Source organism: Choloepus didactylus, chromosome 7 (genome assembly GCF_015220235.1).
Source record: "Choloepus didactylus isolate mChoDid1 chromosome 7, mChoDid1.pri, whole genome shotgun sequence".
NCBI lineage: Eukaryota > Metazoa > Chordata > Mammalia > Pilosa > Megalonychidae > Choloepus > Choloepus didactylus.
The window spans coordinates 149,043,549-149,069,746 of NC_051313.1; the positions used below are offsets into that span (position 1 = coordinate 149,043,549).

General features: G+C 40.9%; 1 protein-coding gene across 1 annotated transcript in view; it reads right to left on the bottom strand.

Moving 5' to 3' along the window:
• CDYL (chromodomain Y like) overlaps positions 1-26,198 on the bottom strand; it is a 208,278-nt gene that overhangs the window by 60,805 nt on the left and 121,275 nt on the right. Inside the window, exon 2 of the mRNA XM_037842391.1 lies at positions 948-1,614. Coding sequence (XP_037698319.1) covers positions 948-1,614 — 667 coding nt within the window. The remainder of the gene's footprint in view (positions 1-947; positions 1,615-26,198) is intronic.

Genomic DNA, 26,198 nt, shown 5'->3' on the forward strand with positions numbered 1-26,198 from the left:
GCCATGTTCAGAGTCTTAAGAAACAAAGACAGATGATTTCAGAATGAAACTTGGTGTTTAAAAAAAACAAAACAAAACAAAAACAAACCACCACCAACAAACCAAACTTAACCTTGTACTGGTTTGACTCTGTAATGTACCCCAGAAAAGCCTATGTTCCTTTAATCCAATCTTGTGGGGGCAGACCCATTGTTGGGTGGGACCTTTTGATGAGGCTGCTTTCATGGAGATGTGACCCATCCACTGAAGGTGGGTCTTAATCGTCTTTACTTCAGTCCTTTATGAGAGAATAAAAGGCAGAGACATGTTGGAGAGAACTCAGAGAAGCTAAGAAACAATCCAGAGTTTACACCTGGGAGAAGCTGAAGAAAGCCATGGAAACCAGAAGCTAACCCCAGGAGAGGCCCAGCAGACTCCGGCCATGTGCCTTCCCACGTGACAGAGGAACCCCAGACGCCATGGGCCTTTCCTCAAAGAAGGTGTCATTCTGTTGATGCCTTAATTGGGACATCTTCATGGCCTTAGAACTGTAGATTTGTGAACTAATAAATCCCCACTGTAAAAGCTGATCCACTTCTGGTATTTTGCTTTGCAAACTGGAACAACCTCTTTAGAGTGAGACTCTGTTTATAGCAAGTCAACATGGCGGCACAATTTCCAGAGGGTAAATTAAAGAGGGAGAGTTAATGCTGATTTAAGAGCATAAATGCCACTGTCTTAAGGTAAAGAAAGGAGGGGCCATCAGAATCTCTTGAAGGTTCCAGGAGACATCTGTGAGAAACCATTTGCAGATTGCCCCGGACTTACAGCACCTGAGGCCAGCTCTCTCGAGTTGGACCACCGCATAAAGACAATACCCATCCCTGTGAAATAATTGCCACGCACGCTGAGTATAACCTGCAGCCACCCACGGAGATGCTGCCCACAGAGGGTGCACCTGGACTTACCCTTCCCGTTAACGGCTAATCCCGTGGCCATGGCTGCAGTCACCGGGCCCGCCGCCTGGGACGCCAGTGGGTGGATCCGGGGCCTGCTGCCCATCCTTGCTCGTTCGGCACCAGGGCCCAGCAGGGCTCCAACCGGCTTCTCGGCGGCCACCTCGGGCGCCACTGTGTCCTCCTGACCCTGCTCCACGGAGTCGAGCTTCTCGGGGCTCTCACTCTGAAAGCCATCGACGGCTGTCCTGCTCTTAATGGGGCTCTTAGGCACGAGGATCTTGATCCCTGATTTTGCGAGGTCCATATTCTTCCGGTTGGAGAGGGCTGGAGCTGCGTTTTTCCTGAACTTTGGGCTGGCGGCAAAGAGCTGGCTGTTTTTTGGCTCGTGGTCTTTGCCAATCACCAGGGATTTAGGGGAGGTCTTTGAACAGTTGCTGTTGGTGGATCTGGAGATCTGCTTCCTGGCATTGTTTGGAGAGGTCCTGTTTGTCCGGGTGAAGGTGCTCTCTTTCTGCTTCTCGATGTGGCGCCGGTTGAAGTCGTGGATGTACTCCTCACAGTTCACCAGGTGCTGCTCCGGCTCCCAGGTGTCGTCCTCACTGTCGTAGCCTTTCCATCGGACCAAGTACTCTGTCTTCCCTTTCTTGTTTTTCCTTTTGTCTACAATCCTTTCGACCTGTGTGCAAAAAAAAAGCAGTTTTAAAAATCACATTTACTATTTGAAAAAAGTCCAAGTTTAATCATGAATTGCCAAAATTAAGAAGAACCACAATAGACAATGAAAATGATCTTCTTTCCCGCTCCCCCAATCATCTGGAAATGAAATCATAAAAAAGGACTCCTACCACTCAACAAGGGAAAGACACAAGACCCAACTGAAAATGGGCAAAGGACCTGAAAGACATTTCTCCAAAGAAGATACAAAAATGACCAGTAAGACATGAAAAGATGCTCAACAACATTAGCCATTAGGGAAATGCAAATAAAAACCATGAGATACAGTCTCATACCCTCTACATTGGCTACTGTTAAAAAAATGGAAATAGGAAACCTCGTGCATTGTTGGTGAGAATGTAAAATGGTGCAGCCACTGTGAAAGTTTGGCTGTTCCTCAAAAAGTTAACATAGAATTACCATACAATCTGGCAATTCCACTTCTAGAAATATAACCCAAAGAACTGAAAGCAGGGTCTTGAACAGATATTTGTACTCCAATGTTCATAGAAAAATTCTTCAGAAAAGTCAAAGATGGAAGCAACACAGGAGTCCATCAACCGATGAATGGATAAACAAAACCTGGCATACACACACGATGGAATGCTACTCAGCCACAAGAAGGAATGAAGTTCTGATACATGCCACAACACGGATGAACCTTGAAGACATCACGTTAAGTGAAGTAAGTCAGATATGAAAGGACAAATGTTTTATCACTTTGCTTATATGAAATACCTAGACAAAGCAAATTCATAAGAGAATAGATTAAAGTTTACCAGGGGTTAGTGTGTGTGTGCTTGGAGGGGCAGAGGAGTTATTGCTTAAGGGGTACACAGCTTCTCTTTGAGGTGACGCAAACATTTTGGTAACAAATGGTGGTGATGGTAGGGCAATACTGTGAATGTAATTAGTGCCACTGATCTGTACGCATGAAAGTGGTTAAAATGGAAATTTTGTGTTGTAGATACGTTACCACAAGAAAACTATTTTAAATAAAATGAAATGGTAATAGAATACTTGGCATTTTAGCAATTTCCTTGGAATTAAATCAAGCAAAATGCTAACATTTTATACTCAGAATACATGGACATGTGTTTGGCGGCTTTTAAAAATTATTATTACTAAAAGGGCTATTTTTAAACATCTACACTAAATCCTGGACCAATAACTTGGTTTCCAGCCACCACTGGATCAGTTCTAGTCACCTATCACCAATTGTCCTTAGATGGCCAGCAGCAGGCACCAGGCAATCGCCTGGCCATGGTGATGGCACAAGCTTTGAGGGGCTAAGAACCTTCCATTATGTGGAACTGGCTCCTTCAGGGAACATATTCTTCATCTTACAATTATCATTTGGAAGCACTCAGTAAAGACTGAAAAGGGTAAAGAGAACAAAATACTTTATTATAACAAAATGGTCTAGAGTATCTTTGGGTTATTTACCCCCATACTCATTTGTATATATTATGTCCCCCAGAAAAATTAAAAAAAAAAAAAAAAAAAAAAAAGCCATGTTCTTTGATGCAATCTTCTGGGGGCAGATGTATTAGTGTTGATTAAGTTGGAATGTTTGGATTGGGTTGTTTCCATGGAGATGTGCCCCACCCAACTGTGGCTGATAACTCTGACTGGATAGCTTCCATGGAGGTGTGGCCCTGCCCATTCAGCATGGGTGTTGATTAGCTTACTGGAGCACTATATAAGCTCAGACAGAAGGAGCATGCTTACTGCAGCGAAGAGGGACACTTTGAAGAATGCACAGGAGCTGAGAGAAGAGCTGCAGCTTACAGAGACATTTTGGAGATGGCCTTTGAAAGCAGACTTTTGCTCCGGAGAAGCTAAGAGAGGACAAATGCCCCAAGAGCAACTAAGAGGGACATTTTTGAGGAGCTGAAGCCTAGAGAGGAAAGTCCTGGGAGAAAGCCATTTTGAAACCAGAACTTTGGAGCAGACACCAGCCACGTGCCTTCCCAGCTAACAGAGGTTTTCTGGACACCATTGGCCATCCTCCAGTGAAGGTACCCGATTGCTGATGTGTTACCTTGGACACTTTATGGCCTTAGACTGTAACTGTGTAACCAAATAAACCCCCCTTTTAAAAGTCCATCCATTTCTGGTGTTTTGCATTCTGGCAGCATTAGCAAACTAGAACAATGGGTCTGCAAAGGACTGAGGCGGAACTGAACTTAAAGTGTCTGCATCTTCTCCCACATGCTAGGCCTTGAAACAATCAGTGTTCCCCTTCACACCATCTACAGATTTTTGAATTTAAGGTTACTTTTAGATTAGAGCAATGATTCTTGACTGGTTGCACATTAGTATCATGTGACGAACTTTTAAATAAAATACTCATAATTTAGGACTCAGCCACAAGGACTGTAACTGTGTAACTAAATAAACCTCCTTTATAAAAGCCAATCCATCTCTGGTGTTTTGCATCCCAGCAGCATTAACAAACTGAAACAACCCCCAAATCTTAAATTTTAATTAATTTTACTCTAAGCCTCTTAAAAGAAGACACTACTAATCTTGGACTATGATGGTTAAAGTCCTGTATCAAATTTATAAATTCACCCAACAGTGCTATGTAAAGCACATCGTTTTGACAAATTCTATGGTCCCACCTTCCCAGGTATAAATGGAAGGGAGTCACTTCCCTGACTCACATGAACAGAAAATATTTGACATCATGTCCTCATATAGGAGAAATTCCTAGAATCCGTTGTTGTTACATCTCCATTTAATATAAAAACCACCAGTCTGCTTCCCTGGTGGCAGCACGCAGCTCCGAACCTTTAGGTGGAGAGGCTACTGCCAAACAGCAGCTCCCTGTGGAAGCAAAGCTCTAGGCCCAGCAATTTGCAAGAGCATCAGTGAATTTCTGGAAAGTACATAGTAGGACTGATGATGGTTAGATAGTTCTCTAACATCCCCAAATAGTGAGATTAATTGAGTCCAATGATAGACAATTTTGGATAATGGGAGAATAACCACCACCCATCACTTCCCCTACTCTCTTAAAAAAAAAACAACAAAAAAAGTCACCAATGTATCTACTGGGGACATGGAAAATTAATACTCAACTACAGAACAGACTAAAATTAAATACACATTATTGCTTCCATGCAAAAAGGATTAAGAGGCTAATGAAAGCCCTTGTTTCATCAGAAGGCAGATTTCATGCCTAACAGATCTCCACAGAGTCAATAATTACTGTCAGATCTGCCTATGGAAGTCCACGCAGACCATAAAATAGCGAGACAAAAGTTTAAAGTGGTTTTTTTCATGTACCTTCGCCTGTGAATAGTTATTTGTAAGGGCATAAGTATTTCAATTTAAGGAAAAGAAGTATTTTTAGAAAATTCCATGTAAATCAATTTCATGGCAGAAAAGGTTTAAAAGTTTTAAATGCAAGGGGTAAAGCGATTACCTCTCAAGGGAAAACTAGGTTTCATACTTCTGAGTCAATATCCATTCCCAAGCATGAAGAAAGCCCTTTTCCTTCCCTGTTTTCTTAAAAGCTGAAGCAAGGGACTGACGGAGCAGAGTGACCTCCGTGAAGACGTCGTCTCTTCCTTTACCTCACACGTCAATGGATTTTCCCTCCAGAGCCGACATCCCACTTGAACCTCACTTGCCAGTATCCCACCAGGTCCTGCACCTCTCCACAGACTGAGACAGGCACATGGGATTATCCCAAAGGACAAATGCTACCGCCCAACCATGAGAGTGGAAATGCTTTTGATTCTTCTAATCTGAGTGGCTAAAGTAAATTAATCTCTCACTGAAAGGCATCACACCTGGATTCAACAAACTGTTGCTGGAATATTAAACCTAATATTATTTCCAAAGCACTTTGATGGTGGTGAAGGAGGAAATATATATATTTATTTATATACATAAATGTAAATAATTATATATATAGATAATTTAAAAAATTTTTTCCTTCACCACCATCAAAGTGCTTTGGAAATAACTTATCATACATTAAATAATTAAATAATTTATTATATATTAAATATATAAACAAACATATATATATATAGAGTGAGAGAGAGAGAAAAAAGACCAAGTGACCCATACATAGGGGGAAAAAAAGGAGACAAACTGCCCCTGAAGGGCTTAACAAAGTCTTCAAAAAAGGCAACATAAACATGTTCATAGAACTAAAGGAAATCATGCTTAAAGAAGTAAAGGAAGGTATGAAGACAATGTCACATAAAGTAAGGACTATCAATAGACAGAACCAAATGGAAAAACTATCTCAATAATAAAGTAAAATGAAGATATCCCCAAATAAATAAAAACTAAAAATTTGTTGCTAGCAGGCCTATCTTACAAAAAATATAAAAGGAAATTCTTCAGGGTGGAAACAAACCAGAAGGATATTCAAATCCACACAAATAACCCAAAGAGTAATGGTAAAGGGATTTATGTAGTACTAACTAAAGAGTATTACTGATATAATAAGTATAACCAGAAAACCAAAGGGGGGGGGTGGCAACAGAACTATATATTAGTAACATTTCTATATCTTACAACAATAAATTAGTATAAATCTGAAGTAGATTCTGATAAGTTAAAGTATACATGGTAACCTCTAGAGAAACTGCTTAAAAAAAAACTAATTAAAAAAACATTAAAGAAATTAAAATGTTACTCTAACTCTAGAGAATACTCAATGCAGAAGAAAGCAGTACAGGAGGAAGAGTGGAACAAAAAAGACGTGACACGCAGACATTTTTTTAAATGGCAGAACTAATTCCAATTTAATAACATCAAATGTCAGTGGATGAAACAATAGGATCAAAAGGCAGGGGCTGTCAAACTGGATAAAAACACAACTATATGCTGTCTATGGGAAACATTTTGATTCAAAGATACAAAGAGATTGAAAGTAAAGGACAGATGAAGATACTGTGCAAACAGCAACCAGAAGAAAGCTGAAGAGGCTACACTAGTCAAAAAAAATCAGACTTTTAAACAAAAAAAAAAGTTACTAGAGATAAAGAAGGACATTTTATAATGCCAAAAATATGAAGATGGAGGAGGCAGCGTGATGCATCTATAAGCCAAGCAGAATACTAGGACTGCCAGCAAACATCGGAAGCCAGAAGAGGCAAGTAAGGATTCCTTCCCGGTCCTGCTGACACCGTGGCTTCAGACATCTAGCCCACAGAACCATGAGACAATGCATTTCTGTGTTTTAAGCCATCCAATTTGTGGTACTTCGTTCTGGCAGCCCTAGTAAAATAAGACAGTAAAACACCCCCGTCAACAGCATAAAGGACAAAAACCAAATGATCAACTCCACAGATGCAGTAAAAACATTTGAGAAAATTCAACACTGCACCATAAAAATACTCAACAAAGGGACAGAGGAGAACTTTCTCAGCATGTAAAAGGGCACCTACAAAAACTGCATGGCTAACATCATATTCAATGGTGAAAGACTGAAACCCTTTTTTCCTTAAGATCAGGTACAAGACAAGGATGTCAGCTCATCTGCTTGCCTGCCCTCCCCACTTTTATTCAATCTTGTACTGGAGGACTGAGACAGGGCAGGGCAATTAGTAATGAAAAAGAAGTAAAAGGCATCCTGATTGTCAGGAAAGAAGCAAAACTATCTCTCTGTTCAGACGACAAGATCTTTATAAAGAAAATCCTGAGCAATGCACAAAAGAAAACTACCAGAATTAATAAATGAGATCATTGAGGATGCAGGATATAGATCAATATATAAAAGTCAACTGTAGTTCTATACACTAGCAATGAACAATCCAAAAGTGAAACTAAGAAAAATTCCATTTACAAGAGCATCAAAAAGAATAAAATACTTAGGGATAAATTTAACAACAGAAGTGCAAGATGGGTATACTGAAAGCTACAAAGCAGCACTGAAAGAATCAAAGACCTAAATAAATGGAAACACACTGCATGTTCATGGACTGGAAGACTTAATATTTATTGGTAAGATCATAATATTCCCCAAATTGATCTAAAGAATCAGCACAACACCTATTAAAGTCCCAGATGATTCCTCTGTAGAAACTGACAAGGTCATTCTAAAATCCACATGAAATTGCAAAGGACCCAGAATAGCAAAATCCACCTTGAAAAAGAACTAAATTGGAGGACTCACACTCCCAAATTACAAAACATTACAAAATTGTGGTAATCAAGACAGTGGAACTCCCATAAGGACAGATGTATAGATCAATGGGATAGAATTGAGAATCCAGAAATAAACCCAATAAATAAATAAACCATGATCAAGGTGCTCAACTGGCATTAGGACAACTGGATTCTTACATGGAAAGAAAAAATGGCATTGGATCCCTACCTTACACCATGTACAAAAATACAAAATAGAGCCAAGACCTACCTGCAAGAAGAGCTGAAACTGCAGAACTCTCAGAAGAGTACATAGGTATAAATCTTTGTAACCCTGGATTAGACAATGGTTTCTCAGATATAACATCAAAAATACAAGCAACCAAAGAAAAACTAGATAAACTGAACATTTTCAAAATTAAAAATTCTTGTTCTTTAAAGGACACCATCAAGTTAAGTAAAAAGACAATGTACAGAATGGGAAAAGCAATGCAAATCGTATCTAATTCCTCTGAAGGTTAAATATAGGATCTAGCAATATCATTCCTAGGTATTCACTCAAGAGAAAGAAAAGACATGTCCTGACAAAATTTTGTACACAAATATTTATAGCAGCATCATTCATAATATCCAAATGGTGCAAACAACCCAAACGTCCATTATCGATGAATGGTTAAACAAAATATAGTACATCCATACCATGGAATAGTATTTGGCAAAACAACCAAAAACCACAAAAACAAAAAGAATGAAGTATCGATGCATGCTATACATACTACAACATGGACAAACCTTGAAACATTAGGTTAACCAAAAGGAGCCAGTCATGATACCACATAATGATTATTTATATGAAATGACTAGGGCAGGCCAATCTATAGAGCCAATAGATTGGTGGTTGCTTATGGATGGGTGTGATAAGTGGGGGGGTGGGGTGGGATGGAGAAGGCAGCAGAGTAATAGCTAAAGGGTATGGAGTTTTCTTTTTGAAGTGATAACAATGTTCTAAAACTGTTTGAATGCAAAATTTTGTCTATACTAAAAGCCACAGAACTGTACAACTTAAATGGGTGAGTTATATGGTAGCAAGTTAATCTCAAAGCTGTTTTTAAAAGAAGGCAGAGACAAAATAAAGACATTTTCAGATGAATAAAAGCAAAAAGATTTTGCTGCAATTATGTCATGAGCCATGAAGGACCTGAGGTATGCTTCCAAGTCAGCTTTTGATCTTTTCATGGGTGCTGCAGAAGACATGAAACTACTCATTAGAAACAAAGAACTTTATCACTCACATTAGTAACAGGTCTCAGAGTATAAGCATTTTCTTGCACAAGTTACCTGAGCCTCAATTCTCACAGGGTATATACAAAAAGGGCCAGGGGACACCTGCCCATGAAGTGGGTGGCAATCCAGGGAATCAGAACCTTTTATAATGGGCAGTAAGCTTGCCTGCCTGCTTGCCATGTCTCTGTTGTCCTAGGCTGTAAGCAAACCTGCCCTGTGGTCTGGAGGGAGACCCTACCTTTGTCTCACGGCTATTTGCTACACCAACACCATTGAAAAGATAGTCCAGAACGAAGACAGTTGAGTGTGTCTGTTCCCAAGGCCTACAGAGATATAAGAGACCCACAGAGAACTGCCTTTCTATGCCATTGTGGATTCAGGCACATTTCCCTCTGGGCAGTCCATCTGCCACTCTCATCAATCTGTCCAACAGAGGCAGGGACCAAATCCGATCAAATGTCTCATACAACATTGAAGCTATACATACAACAGGACTTTGAGCAGCCAGTGAAGGCACCTGCAATGCTGACCCTGAACCCACACAGCTGAACAAACCCCACGAACTACCAGCATCTTGCTTAGGAAGCCACACAGTTTCTGAACTGACACTTCCACTCTGCCTGGAGCATTAGTACCAGGCACAAGAAGAAGCACTGGTGATTGCATGAACTCTGTCTTGACCCACAAGAAGGAAGTCTGGAACAATTCTCTCAACCCCAACACTCCCAGCCAGGGAGGGGAGGCTGACTTGAGCACCTTCCAGGGTTGGGGTGTTGTAACTCATCACTTCACACAAAGTCAGGGACAAATTTTCCTACCACCTTTTCTATGGCTCTCAGAATAGGGATAACTGTCTGAGAAATGTGCATAAACAAGTATCCCTCTAGGGAGCTCCACTGTGTAGTCTCATTTTAAACAGAATTCTGTGAGAGCTGTGCGATCTATAGGTTTTTCCTTCACCTTTGAAGGTAGTACTTGGTTTTCCCATAAGATGTACAGTCCCAATGGAAAGTGCTGTTTACAATCACTGGGGTTCCCCCAAGTGGGATCTATATCACAAGGGCAAAGGCTGATTATGCCTCCAATGTGGCTTCCAGTTGGCTGATAGATCTCAGGGTCCCTAGATCAGTTCAAATAATTGAGTCTCATCCTTATTTTTGGAAGGACTGACTGAGGACAGCTCGTTCAACCTGTTTGTCCACCCCACCAGCCAGGTGGTATCTGTCTGCCTCCATGGATTGACTGAGCAGCGGCTATGAGAATGAGGTGGTGAGGACATCCGGAGGTGTTAACGACATCTGGAGGTGTTAACAGGTATTTTGTGTGCAGGTGCAGGAGCTCGAGCTATCTCTGATGCCTCAGACAGACTTCTCAGAATGGTTAAGAGAACAGTGTCAGGTTGCTGTCAAGTGCATGGCCAGGGAAAGCAGACTCAAAAGTTAAATGTATGCTCCCTGAAAAATTTTGGGAGAGCAACACCAGGGCTCTAGGGTAGGTTCTGCAAGGCAAACCTCATTAATGTCCCTCCCTCCCATTATTCCCCAAGATGTAAAGTGGTCCAGGCCTCTCCCTGGGTGTCAGAATTGTTGCTCTCCCTCCACAACCACAAAATTGGTGTTTTCCATTCCAGTAGCTATTTTCACCTTTTAGACAATCATACCCTACTCTCACCCAGACCTTTTGTAAGGAAGGGCCAGGTACAAGAGGGATGAGTGGACTTTTGCAGAGCTCATGGACACCTATCGTGTCCCCCACACTTTGGCCAATGTGAGCCACTGCAGGGGAACTGAGAGCATAGTCACAGGAAGCTAAGTTGTCAGCAGCCTTATGAGTAGGACCCTATCAATCCATCAAGAGACTCCAGGTGGCTGAAACGGAATTGAGCTTGAATTCCCTAGGTCCCTGTTTGGCCAAGCTGCCACCCAGAGTGTATTGGCCAGGCCAGCCTAGGGTTGCTGTTAGGGGGGAAAAAAGATGTCTGGGAATGATAAGGGCAGAATCCATAATTTTCAAAATAGGTGTATCTACTCCCCCCCCCCCCCCCAACAACTTTTGGCTTAACCAGTGCCCAGGAAGCAGCTGAGAGGAAACGATCCTTTCTGGGGACAGCTGCATTTCATGACCACACTGCCTCACTAACAAGTGTGGACCAGGAGGAGGTGAGGGAGGTAGAGTCAGAAATCTCTGTTAAGGTATTTCTGAAATGGCTCTTTCAAAGCTCCATAATACCAGCTGCCTGTGGAAGGTGGGCTGAGGGGAGCCAGCGTGCCACAGAGCAGGTGGACAGAACACTCCACGTGATGGGGCCTCCCTCCTAAGACAGCCAGTAAGCTTCCAGCAGGAACCACTCGTCTGGCATAGAGTGGGAGCCTCTGCCTCAGAAAGGAAAAGTCCTTTATTTTGTGTGCAGCTTGGTACAATGATGGATTGGGCAGTCTGGGGGAGGCAGGGGTCAGTGTACAGATTCAATTGGCAGTTTGAGCCAGCTGGTCTACCTCAGAGAACAGCCCCTACTACGGGAACCTGAGTGTCCCGGAGAGTTGGGTCTGTTGCTGAGCTTTCCACAGTTCCAGCCCCAAAGATGGGTGTCTTTAAACTACCACTCTGCAGTTTCCCAAGTGGGAGACCAAAACCTGGGTGACAGCCCAAGAGTTAGTACACATATAAGAAGGTTCACCCAGCGGAGACGGAGAACTGCATTGCGTTCTGCCTGGTGATCAGAGCAACCGTTTTCGGTTCTGAATAGCTGGCGAGGAGTTTCAACAGCAGCCTCTGTTTTCAGCTTAACTGAACTGCTAGGGAACCAAGTCTGGACACTTCGGGAAAACTCTGTGAACCTAAGGACCTGCTGAGTCAGGGGCTTTGTTCCGGGTGATGGAGTGGTGGGTAAAGGCTCCCCGGAGAGACACCTGCCACTCTTTCACATCAAGTCAAGATGCCACTGGGGCCAGGCCAGCTGGGTTCTTCCACGTGGCATTTCCATTTAATAATCAAGGCCTGTTTGTCCCTTCCCACTGTGTTAGTGGTGGAGTCTAAACTGACCTCTCCAAACTGGGAATGTATCAGGCCGGGGAGTCACGAGATCTCCATGGCGTAGGCATTCAGCTTCAACAGGAGCCTGTGAAGTTTAACAGCCAGCTGCTTTTCAAAAGGTGTGTACCTGCTGCCAAGTCAGCCACAGATTGCTGAACAGCTTCCAACACAGCCTGTTGGTTTGAGCTCCGCTCAGTGGAGGCTGATTTGCAAGCTCACCTACATAAAGTACAAACAGAATGCCTGAGGGAGGCACCTAATCCCTCCAATACCAAGAGTTCAGTAAGGTGTGGGGCCTTCTTTTTTGTGCTGGGGGTCCAAAGAGACAGCAGTTACTCCCTGAACGGCAAAGGGGCTGAGCAGCTATGAATCTGCCCACACGGTCCTATAAAACGACATGCCGAGCACACTGCTTACATTTGTTGGGGTGTAACAGCCACCCCTGCTGATGGAGGTGTGACGATACTGCAGTCAAGGCTTTTGGGACTGAGGCTTCTGACATGGCAACCAAGAGGACATCATCAACAGGTGAAAGCTTTGGGCATCAGAGGGTAAATACACTGACTGTAAATATAAATTCTAACCCACCCAATACTGGCAAATGGCAGGAGAGATTACAGACCCCTAAGGAAGTGCTGTAATTTACATGTAGCTCTTCTCAATCAGGAGAATCCTCCGTGGCACTTATGGGATAGGAAATTCCAAGCAAACAGCACATCAATTCCTACCATATATTCAGAGGTACAAGCAGCAATGGTCCAACAAATCAACCTCAAAAGCCTTATCTACGAGTTCATGTAAACTTCGAGCCCCACTGTACAAAGTTTGGCCAAACCCCCTCAGTTGAATTCAGACACTAGCTAACCCCACAAGACTGGGTAGGATGGGGCTGTGGGTGGCTGTATCCAACTGAGCCGAAAATGTCTGAACTCCTTTCTTCAAAGTTCCCCAGCATATTTGGATGGGTGTGTATAGCCTTCAGCCCCCTTTAGGGACAGGGAGACCTTGCCCGAACACCTAATCATTTTTCTGAAAAGTAGGCGGGTTGAAGGCTAGGTGGTGAGTGGGATCGGGGGTGCAGGGGGGTGGTGGCCCCACGTAAGTAAGCAAGGTGCATCAAGTGGCAAAGTGGCTGCTCGTGGCACGGCTCAACCAGACCTCCGATGCTTCTGATCCACCCGAAGCCTTTCATCAAGCGGCAAGGCCATCATCAGAGATACCAACTACTCGAGTTTTGTGGCAGCAGTCAGGCTGCCTTCTGACTGGGCCCATGGACTTGCATGTTTTGGCTGACTCAGGCTTGCCTCGAGCAGAAGCAACTTTTGATGAGTCCACCTTAATTGTGGGCATCTGCTGCCCTGGTGTCGTGATGACATCTCTCAAGTTTTGCTCGGTTTTAACACACAGGAGCCAGGGAACAATTTTTCAGGGCAGCAGGGCAGACTGCAAGAATTGATCTGGACTCATTTGGGTGGTTTCTCTTCTCCACTCCTCCACTGTAGGCAGTGGGAGCCCACTCTGGGGCAGTAAGAGGCTGAACACTAGTCACTGTCTCACCTCTGTTTTCCCTGTGGTGTTCGTTTATCTCAGGGAAATATCCTGAGAAGGCCCACCTTCCTTACAGCAGGCAGAATCACTGCAAACATATTTGAGATCTTTTACTGTCATCTCCAAGCGGACCTGAGATGGGCGTGGTGAACTGCTGCAGGAGATGAGCTGTGGGCAGCCTCGCTGTTAACCATTCGGCCGTTAACAAGTTGCAGGTGCTGCAGTCATCTTCCAAGCAAACCAGGCAGAGTCCTGGTTTCTGCCTGTACTGGGGGTGAGTTTCCCTGGCATAGGTTGTGCCTCTATCTGTCTGAAAAGGGTGAGAACCGTCTGTTCACCAGGCTGGCGAGGATGTTCCCCCTCCCAGAGAAGAGTTGGCAACCACCAGGGCATTGTTTGGGCAGCTGTGTTTACAAATCCACTTACCAGAAGTCAGTCTGCAGTCATCTCCCAATTTCTCCTAATTAGGCAATCAAGTGGAGGACCATGTATTTGCCAGTTGACAGTTTGCGCAACATGTTAGCAACCAATCCCCATGGATCTCAACTGAAATCCCATCAACCAACCCATGGGGCCCCTTATCCTTCCCTTTGGGGAAAACCTTATCCTTGTCAGCATCCCCTCCTCATCGCCAAAACTGTTAAGAAGTGTCACAGGTTTGAAACATTTATCCTACTTATGGGCAAACAAGTTAGCCTGCCATGGTTTCATGGATATTGGCAGAAGACGTGAGACTCTTACATGGGAGATAAAAAGGCTTTGTTATTCATGCAACAGCAGTAGCCAGAGAACCAGCACTTTCTTGCTCCAGTTCCCTAAGCCCCAATTCCTACAGGATCACCCAAAGGGGCCAGGTGACATCTGCCTGTGTAGGGGGTGGATGTGCCACAGGAAAGGAACCCTGAGGTTAAAAACTGGAATCTTTTATCAGGACAGTGAGTGTGCCTACCCTATACTCCGGCAGGAAAAAAAAAAAAATTTATCTTCTATTCAAACATCCTTGAAAAGATGGTCTAGAACAAAAGCAGTTGCTAGCAAAATGTGCAGACATGCAAGAGACCAGTGGAAAATTGTCTCTCAATAATCTGTACTATGAGAAATGCTAAAGGAAATTACTTCGGTTAAAGCAAAATACCAGATGAAACCTCAGATCTATAGGAAGGAAGAGAACCAGAAATGATAAATATGTGAATAAATATAAAAGACTACACACTTTTTTGTTTCCTTGTCTAAATTTGGAAAGAACACAGTAGTGTGAATGCAAAATTTTAAACATAGTATAGTGAGGTTTATCATATAAAGATGTAAAATATATAATGACAACACAAAGAAAAGAAGTCAATTGTATTATACCACTACAAGGTTCTTGTATTTTACATAAAGTGATACATACGATTTAATCAAGGAGAAACTAAAATGGTGGCTAGGTAAGACAGGGCAAAAAAACACCTCCGTGAAAAACACTAGATAAAAACCAGAAAGTGACCCAGAATACCGGTTACAGCGATGCGCCAGCTGGACGAGGTCTCCTAGTTCCAGAGGGGCCGTATACTTGGTGAAACCGGGAGTCTGCATTCTGAAACAAGTGAGTAAGCTGGCTGGAAGACCCGCAGCGGTGCAGCGGTCTGGGGAAGCCAGGGTTTGGCATTTGGAGACTGACTGGCTCTTAAAAAAAAAAAAAACAAACAAAAAGGGAAAAACCCAGGAGCGGCTGCAGTTGCAATAGTGGGAACCATGCAGTAAAACACAGCAAGAGGGGGCTGAGCCAGCCTTTCAGTGTGTGGCAGGGAAGATAGCCTGCTGCAGATACCCTTGGGGCAGGGGGAACAGAGGGGAGAGCGGAACCAGAAAGAAACCCCGCGGCTAGCAGCTGGCTCCCCGGAGAGCTGGATAAACTCCTGCCCAGGGCCGTGCCCACAGCCCAGAGCCCTGCCAGTTGTCCTGGAGCTGGGAAGGAGGAACTGTGCAAGGAGGGGGGTGTTGAGACGCTCCTTTTGGCCATCGATGCATCAGGCTGAAAGCAAGCCAGCTCAGCCCAGCGGCCCGGGGCTTCCCTCGAGGGATGGTGCACACTGGTGACGTAGCACAGCATTCCCTCAGCAGAGGTCCTGGAGGATCGTGGCTGGGCGGGGAGACCCGCTCGGAGAACCCAGGGACGCTACGCCAAGTCCGGTGGTTTGTGGGACAGCGAGAGAGAGGGTCTGGGGCTGAAACGAAATGAAGGCTTAGACTCTTGCGGCGGCCTTGAATCTCCAGGAACCTGGGGGATTTGAATATTAAAACTGTTCTTCCTCCCTGGCCACCTGTACACATGCCCCACATTCAGGGCGGACGGCTCCAGCAACACATCCAAACTGAGTTCTCCAACTGAACCCCACAAGAATCACGGGAACGAGGCTGAGAACTGACTTGAGGGGTATAGGTGACTCACAGACACCATCTGCTGGTTAGTTAGAGAAAGTGTACGCCACCAAACTGTGTTTCTGAAAAATTAGATCGGTATTTTTTTTTACAACTTGAAAGAACCCTATCAAGCAAAGCAAATGCCAAGAGGCCAAAAACAACAGAAAATCTTAATGCATATGATAAAACCAGACGATATGGAGAATCCAACTCCAAACACACAAATCAAGAAGTCAGAAGAGACACAGTACCTCGCACAATTAATCAAAGAACTACAATCGAGGAACAAAAACATGGCAAAGGATTTAAAAGACATCAAGAAGACCATGGCCCAGGATATAAACTACATAAAGAAGACCCTAGAAGAGCATAAAGACATTGCAAGAGTAAATAAAAAAAACAGAAGATCTTATGGAAATAAACTGTTGGCCAAATTAAAGACTCTGGATACTCACAAGACAAGACTAGAGGAAGCTGAACAATGTCTCAGTGTCCTATAAGTCCACAAAACAGAAAATGAAAGAACAAAAGAAAGAATGGAGAAAAAAATTGAAAAAAATCAAAATGGATCTCAGGGATACGATAGATAAAATAAAACGTCCAAACTTAAGACTCATTGGTGTCCCAGAAGGGGAAGAGAAGGGTAAAGGTCTAGAAACAGTATTCAAAGAAATTGTTGGGGAAAATTTCCCTAACTTTCCACACAATATAAATACACAAAGCATAAATGCCCAGAGAACTCCAAATAGAATAAATCCAAATAAACCCACTCTGAGACATATTCTGATCAGACTCTCAAATACTGAAGAGAAGGAACAAGTTCTGAAAGCAGCAAGAGAAAAGCAATTCACCACATACAAAGGAAACAACATAATACTAAGTTGTGACTATTCAGTGGCCACCATGGAGGCGAGAAGGCAGTGGCATGACATATTTAAAATTCTGAGAGAGAAAAATTTCCAACCAAGAATACTTTATCCAGCAAAACTATCCTTCAAATTTGAGGGAGAGCTTAAATTTTTCACAGACAAACAAATGCTGAGAGAGTTTGCTAATAAAAGACCTGCCCTACTTCAGATACTAAAAGGAGCCCTACCAACAGAGAAGCAAAGAAAGGAGAAAGAGATACAGAGAATTTTAACAGACACATATAGTACCTTACATCCCAAATCACCAGGACACTCATTTTTCTATAGTGATCACGGATCTTTCTCCAGAAGGGACCATAAGCTGGAACATAAAACAAGCCTCAAGAAATTAAAAAACAAAATTGAATATACTCAAAGCACATTTTCCAACCACAATGGAATACAAATAGAAGTCAATAATTTTTTAACTGTAACTCCACTATTTACTTCCTACATGACATAAAATACACAAACTCTAATGACAAATCAGTGGTTTTGAACTCAATGTAAAACATGTAATTTTAGACAACTATATAAAGGTAGGGGAATGGAGGAGTATAGGAACACAGTTTATCTGTCCTATGGAAATGAAGGTGGTATCAAAGAAAAACAAGATTGATATGGATTTAAGAGGTTAATTTTAAGCCCCACAGTAAACACAAAGAAATTATCAGAGAATATAACCATAGAGATGAAAAGTAGAGTATGAGTTAAGAGAAATGGGGGAAGGGGCAATGGGGAGTTAAGAAACGAGTATAGGGTTGCTGTTTGAGGTGAAGGGAAATTTCTAGTAATGGATGGTGGGAAAGAGCATTACAACATTCGAAATGTGATTAATCCCACTAATGGAAGGCTAGGGAGGGGGTGGAATTGGAAGAGTTAGACTATATATATGTTTCCACGACTGAAAAAAAAAAAAAAAAAAAAAAGACAGTCTAACTAGATGACAATTGAATGCCAAGGATGAACTTGGATGGGATTGGAGGATGGAGGACAGGTGGCTCAAACGGACACAGTTGAGACATAAGGAAAAGGAAATATAGAATGTAAGCTTTGTATCATTGTTGAATCTCTTGTACTTCTTAGCTGCGCTTAATGGAATTGCAAAAAAGAATGTTCTTGTTCATGGGAAGTGTCTACGTGAATCACAGCGTATGTTCAAGGATGTGTGCAGCTAGCTCTCATATGTTCAGAAGAGAGAGCAATAGATGATGGATGACAGGGAGGGAGGGAGGGAAAGAAATAGCGATGTGACAGCATGTTAAAGTTGGTGGACTGAGCTGTCGGGGGAGGGGGGTCAACGTATGATGGGATTCTGTGTATGGGGTTAGTATTGTTTTTGCAACTGTTCCTATAACTTTGAATTTATTTCAAAATTAAAAAAAAACAGATTTAATCATGCATCCAAAATCATCTGATGAGTGTGTTAAACCATGGAGTGCTAGAAAATTAAAATGGAATAGCAGATCTTTAAAAAGTTTTTAAAACTAAAGAAAGCAGGAAAGGAAGAACAGAAAAACAAAACCCAGCAGGGACAACTAGAAAAAGATTAACAAAATATTAGACCTAAACCAAATGCTATAAATGTGTACATTAAATGTAAATGGACTAAATGTTTCACTTAAAAGGCAGAAATTGTCACCCTGGATTACAAAAAAAACAAAACAAAAACAAAACAAGAACCAAGTACATGCTACCTATAAGCAATGTACCATAAAGTATAAAAATACAGATAGGTCAAAAGTAAAAGAATGTAAACAATAACTTAAAAGGTGGTGTGGTTCTATCAAAGTAAACTTCAAGAAAAGGAGCATTAGTAACACAAAGAGGGACATTTCTTTATGTTAAGAGGGTTGATACATCAGAGGCTAGAACATTCTGAAATGTATATTCTCTTAACAGAAGAGTTTCTAAATATGTGAGGGAAAACTGACAAAGGGAGAAAGAATAATCCACAGTCTCACTGGAAATTTTAACAGCCCTCTTTCAGTAACTCATAGAAAAATAACACATTAAAAAATGTTATTAACACTTGTAATCACCTTTGCCGAACTGGTATTTATAAAACATTATACCCACCAACTGTAGTATACCTATGTTTTAAATGCACTTGGAAAATTCACCTTGACTAACCACTTGCTAAGTTACAAAAAAGTTAGTTTCAATAAAATTTTAATAGAGTGAATAGCATATAGATATTGTAGGGTAATTAAAGGAGAAATCTATAAAAATAACATTTTTAAAAGTTCCCCAAATAGTTGGAAATTCTTAATAATCTATGGGTCAAAGAAGAAATCACAAAAGAAATGAGAAATTATTTGTGGGATCCAGTTATATCTGTGTTCAGAGGAAAATGTATGGCTTTAAATGCTTACATTAGAAAAAAGCAAACATCAATGATTTTGAATTGAGAATTCAGAAATAGACCCCCAGATCTATGGTTGACTAACTTTTGATAAGACCCCAAAATCCACTTAATTGAGATATAGCAGCCTTTTCAATAAATCAGGCCAGGAGAATTGGATATCTATATCTAAAAGAATGAAAGAGGACTCCTACCTCACACCCTATACTAAAATTAATTCAGCATGGATCAAAGATCTTAATATAAGAGACCCCACCATAAAACTCTTAGAAGGCAATGTAGGGAAACATCTTCAAGACCTAGTATTAGGAGGTTGCTTGTTAGACCTTACACCTAAAGCACAAGTAACGAAAGAAAAAATAGATAAATGGGAACTCCTCAGAATTAAAAGCTTCTGTACCTCAAGTTAATCTGTCAAAAAGGTAAAGAGACAGCTAACTCAATGGAAGAAAATATTTGGAAACTATCTATCTGATAAGAAACTGTTATCTTGTATATATAAAGAAATCTTACAACTCAGCAACATTAGTACAAATAGCCCAATTATAAAATGGGCAAAAGATATGAAAAGACATTTCTCCAAAGAGGAAATATAAATGGCTAAAAAAGACACGAAAAAATGTTCATCTTTGCTAATTAGTAGGGAGATACTTTCAACAATGAAGTATCGTCTCATACCAATAAGAATGGCTGCCATTAAGCAAACATGAAACTACAAATGCTGGAGAGGATGTGAGATAAATGGGAACTCTTATTCATTGCTGGTGGGAACTGTGTAATGGTTCAGCCACTCTGGAAGACAGTTTGGTGGGTCATCAGAAAACCAGGTATTGAGTTACCTGACGATCCAGGAATTTCACTTCTCAGTATTTACCCAGAGGATCGGAAAGCAGTGACAAGAACATATATCTGCACACCAATGTTCACAGCAGCATTGTTCACAATTGCCAAGAGATGGAAACAACCTAAATATCCTACATCAGATGAGTGGATAAATAAACTGTGGTACATACATATGATGGAATACTACGCAGCAGTGACAAAGAACGAGGTCATGAAGCATATAACAACAAGGATGAGCCTTGAGGACATAATGTTGAGTGAAATAAGTCTGATACAAAAGGAGAGATATTGTATGATACCACCAATGTGAACTCTGTGAAAAATGTAAAACAAGTGTCTTATATTGTAGGATTTAGGGGACTGTGCTGGTTTGTATATATTATGCCCCCAGAAAAAGCCACATTCTTTAATGGAATCTTGTAGGGGCAGAAGTATTAGTGTTGATTAGGTTGGAACCTATTGGTTCAGTGTTTCCATGGAGATGTGATTCAGTCAACTGTGGGCGAGAACTTTCATAGGATTATTTCTATGGAGGTACTGCCCCACCCATTTAGGGTGGGTCTTCATTGGATCATGAGTACTTTAAAAAGAGCCACACATGACTAGACGCAGAGCAGCTGAGAGTGACATTTTGGAAGAGCTGCAGTTAAGAGAGGACAAAATGCCCCAAGAGCAACACTTCGGAGAATGCCATTTTGAAACACAACCTGGGAACAAGCAGACACCAGCCACATGCCTTCCCAGCTAACAGAGGTTTTTTGGATGCCAATGGCCTTTCTCCAGTGAAGGTACCCTTTGTTGATGCCTTACCTTGGACACTTATGGCCTTAAGACTTTGTAACCAAATAAAGCCCCTTTATAAAAGCCAATCCATTTCTGGTGTTTTTCAAAAGGCAGGATTAGCAAACCAGAACAGGGGCCTACAGAGAGACAGCAATTAGTGAAGGGGGAACAATAATCTAGTAAGAACAGATAAGATACTGAGGGTATTCTTAATGAATACCCTCCAAGCCGCAAATGGCTTCACTGATGAATTCTATTAGGCATATAGGGAAATCCAATCTTAAACAAATGCTCTCAGAAAATAAATGAGAGCACTTCTTTGTTTTATGGGGCCAGCATAATCCTCAAAGAAAAAATTAACAAGAACACCAAATTTTAGATCAATATCCTCCATGAATATAGATGTAAAATCCATATTAAAATACTAGCAAAGTGAATCCAAAGACTTTTGTTTTAAAAGGATAATATATCATGATGAACTGTGGTTTATCTCAGAAATGCAAGGTTAGTTTAAGAATCAATCAATATAATCGACCATATTATGAGAATAAAGTAGGAAAGCCATATATTTCAATACATTAAAACATTGCTGAAAAAAATTAAAGACCTAAATGAATGCAGAGACATACCATGTTCATGAATTAAAAGAGTAAACATTGTTAAAATACAACTTTCCCCAAATACATCTACATATGTAACACAATCCCAATCATATTCATAGCAGGCTCTTATACAGAAATTGACAAGATAATTTTAACATTAATACGGAAAGGCAACAAATGTGAAAAGCATCCCTGAATCCAAAGAAATGAAAGAATTAGAGGAATTAGTTTGTTGAATTAGTTCAAGCTTGAAGTTGCTGACTTCAAGCAACAGATTTCAAAAATGTGGAATTTGTGTAAGAATCTACAAATCGGTCAATGGAACAGAAGGAAGGGCAGGGGCAGAGTCTAGAAATACACTCCAGTTTACGTGGTTATACGGTTTTACTTTTGGGACAAAGATTCCAAAGCAATCCAATCCAGAGAGTCTTTTCAACAAATGCTACTATAATACTGGATATCCTTATGGAAAAAAAGTTAAAGCATAACCCCTATCTCACACCATACACAGAATTAATTCAAGAAGTATCACAGGTTCAAATAGTCCATGAAGCTTTCACAGCAAATGTACGACATTATTTTTGTGAATTGGAGTAGATAAAGACTTCTTAGATCCCAAAAAGCAGTAAGCATGAGAGAAAGAAAAAGCTGTGATAACCTAGACTTCATCGAAATGTTTTAAACTTCTCATCAAAAGAAAACATTATGAAAATGTATAAGCAGGTCATGAACTGGAAGATAATATCCATAAAACATTTATCTCAAAGGACTGTTACCCAAGGCATGTAAAGAATTCCTAAGACTCAATAATGAAAAGATCAAAATATAATTCAATAGTGGGCACGAGATTTAAACATACACTTAACAAAAGCAGATATATCAACAGTCAGCACAGTAAAAAGTATTCAACATTGCTGTTCATGAGGGCATTGCAAATTGAAAGCACAATGAAATACTACTACATACCCATCAGAAGAATTCAATTTAAAAACACCAATGCAATTTTGGTTGGGGTGTAACAGCACAGCCATTTTGGCTTCTTGACAAGATGACTTGACAATAATTGTTAGAGCAGTTATGTTTACAGTAGCCCAATCTAGAAAGAATCCAAGTTTCCCACAACAGGCGGTTAAACAAACAGCAGTTATGTTCATATAATATACTAATACTCAGCAAGAAGAAGAAATGAACTAGTGATACATTGAAAGAACATGGCTAAGTCTCAAAAACATTATGCTGAATGAAAGCAACTTTACTCAAAGGGATATTTACTGCATGGTTCCATTTACCTGAACCTTCTAGAACAAGCAAAAAAAATAAATTTATTGTACAAAAAAGGGGGGAATGGGGAATTGACTAGGAAGGGCATGAGTGAACTTTCTGGGGTTGATGGCTATCTTGATAGGCGTTTGGACTACATAGGAATGTGCAATTTGTTAAACTCGGCCAACATAGATAATATTTAAAATTTGCATGGCACTGTGTGGAAATTTTGTATCAAAAGAAAAAAGTCATAAACAAACATGGAACTCTAGTTAATAAAATATATGCTGAATGAAGTACTTAGAGTGCTAATGTCTGCTATTTATTTTTAAATGGTACTTCGAATAAGATAGATTGAAGGGTGGACAGAAGGATGGATAGATATGTGAAAAACAAGTACATTAAAATGATCCCGGAAGAATCTAGGTAGTAGGTACATGAATGTTCACTTTAAAAGTTTTTCAACTTAGGTTTTAAAAAAATGTGTATAATTTTTAAATGTTGGGGAAAATGTGTGGAAAAATCAACTTTCATTTCTGATTTTAAAAACTCCCAGGAAATCCAAACAAATCTACAAACTGCTACCAGAAAGAAGTGAATTTATAGTAAGGTCACAGGTCAGAATTTTTAAAACTCAAGTGAATTTTTATATAGCAGTGGTAAACAACTGGAAAATACAATTTTAATTTTCTGTTTACAATCTAATAAAAAAAGTATTAGGAATCGATTTAACAAAAATGTCTAAGACTTCTACATTGAAAATGACAAAATACAGCTGAGAGAAAGTATACTTAACACATTGTGAGATTACACCATGTTTAGAAATTGTAAGACTCAATATTAATTTGTCACTTTTTCCCAAATTGATATATAGAGGCAACACAACCGTCATCAAAATACCCCAAGGCTTTTGAAAATAGAAATTGACAAATTAACTCCAAAATTAACATAGCAAAGGAAAGAACCTAGGATGGTCAAAACAACTGTGAAAGAGAAAGACGCCGGAGGTCTCTCGCACGGTTCCTGAATTCAGGACTGTAATGGCTAAAACTGAGAAGACAACACTAAATGCTGCTGAGGATGGAGAGAAACGGGAACCCATACGTTGCTGGCACAAGCGGAAATGGCACAACCATTCTGAAAAGCTGCAGCAGTTTCTCAAAATTAAACATATGCCTCACCCTATGACCCAGCAATTCTACTCCTAGGTATTTTACCCAAGAGAAAGGAGACGAAACCATATGTCCACAACCTGGCCTGTACAAGATATTTATAGCATCTTTATTCCTAAGAGCTGTAAACTGAACCAGCCCAGGTAGTCAACACAAGAGTGGAAGTGTATCTATACAACGGAATGCAGCTTGGCAATAAAAATACTACTGACCTATGCAACAACATTATGAATCTAAACATCATCATGTGGAGCACTAAAATGAATGAAAGCAGACACTGAAGAGACACACTGTAAGATTCTGTAAGTCCTAGAAGAGGCAAAACCAGACTGTGGGGAGAGAAATCCTAGCTAGTTATCTGGGGCTTGGAGCGTGGGAAGGAGAGAAGGGGAACTGGATGGTTGCACAAGGAAACTTTCCGGGGTGGGTGATGATGTCCCATATCTCTATGAAGATGGTAGCTACCCAGATGTGTGCATTTGTCAAAACTTAAAAGGTATGTATTTATTGTACGTAAATCATAACTCATTCAACAGACATCGGAAAAACACCGTGGCCAATTGTAGTCTGGAACGAAGAGATGCTTCTGTCAGATAACATCTAAAACTGACCCTGGGCTCTACCAGGACCCAGCCAGGCTTTCAGGCAGCTGTGGCCTCACACTGGACAGTGCTTTCCGTGTGAGCTCAATGCATGCCCCTACTGCAGAAGCGGCAGGGAGGGCCTGTAAGCTCACAGTGACAGGTTTCAACAGAACCATTTAAAATATGTGATTAAAAAAAAAAAAGCACCCCAAAGTAGAAGAAAACTGACCAAAGCTGTGAAAAGGATGCATGACATATGACACGGAAAAAGAGGCTATTAATCTTATCCCATAAAAGGAACTTTCAAATTGGTAAGGTTAACACTACAACAGCGGAGCAGGCAAAGAATTCTGAATAAGCCAGCCACAAAAGAAAACACAACCCTCCAATAAACAGAGGACTGATGTCTGACCTCACCAAAGCAAGAGACCATTTTCTGTCTATAAGGCTTCAGAGGGTGTGAAGAAACCTCTTTAACTGCTGCAGGGCAGGGGCTGTGGAATTTTAAGGAGGGCAATTTAACAATAAATGTCAAAACGTTTTAAAACAATCTTACGCCATATGTGAGACTTTAGCTAAGGAATAAAACACAAGGAAATAACCGAACGCATGCTCTGAGACACACACATGCGTGCGGACACACACGCAGGGGGAAGAGCGGGAGCTGGACGGGTGCGCAGGCGAGGGGACCTCAGAGAGGCTGCGGGACGTGTGAATGCGGCCCTCGGAGAATGAACCCGCTCAACTGCCTCAAACCAGGCGCCAGAGCCTCGCTCCCGGTGAAGCCCATGACAACAGGCACAGAAAGGTTCATTTTAAATTCCTTCAGTGGCGACAGGACCCTACACTATTTTATCTTCATCCGTTTATTCTTGAAGCAGGTTGGTAGAAAGAGGACACAGGTACGTTCAATATCCAGAACTTCCAAAGCATTAAACGGGAAGTTAACTTTACATCCAAAAACAAAAAGAGAAATGCTATGATAAGGTTATCAACAAATGTGGATTTCCATCTACCCCATGATTTACTTCCTCCCATAAGGACAACAGAAACTTATCTATGAAATACCTCTTCATATATGCATAAGAAGGCATACAGGGACTATATATATTGTTAACTCTTCCTCTCCAATATCAGATCAAGAACTCTGTATGCCTAAAGATGAAACAGATTCCTTTTTCTAAAAGCCACAACACTATCATATCCACCCAACATTTCTTACATGGCTTACACAAGTAAAAATGGATTAAATTTTTCAAAAAGTTAAGCAATTTAAGAATTTTACCAACAAATCACATTTCTGGTGTTTCACTCTGAATAAGAGACGGATGGTATCTGGTATACAAATAAAAACCATTCACTTCTCATATACTTGCCAAACAAGCCACAGAATGAATCAAAGCTATACATATCTATGTATAAATAAGGATGAATCAGATAACTTTTTCCCCAACAGCTGTTACAACTAAAAAAGGGAAAGAAAAAAAAAAAACAAACCCAAAATACATTTCATAACTACTGCATTATTCTTCAGATATATCAAAATCAAATAAATCATTTGTTATTTTTCATTGACAACACAAACCAAAAAGGCTGAACAGAAAAGTTTACAGAAATAATGAAGAAATCCCTGTCTGTAAT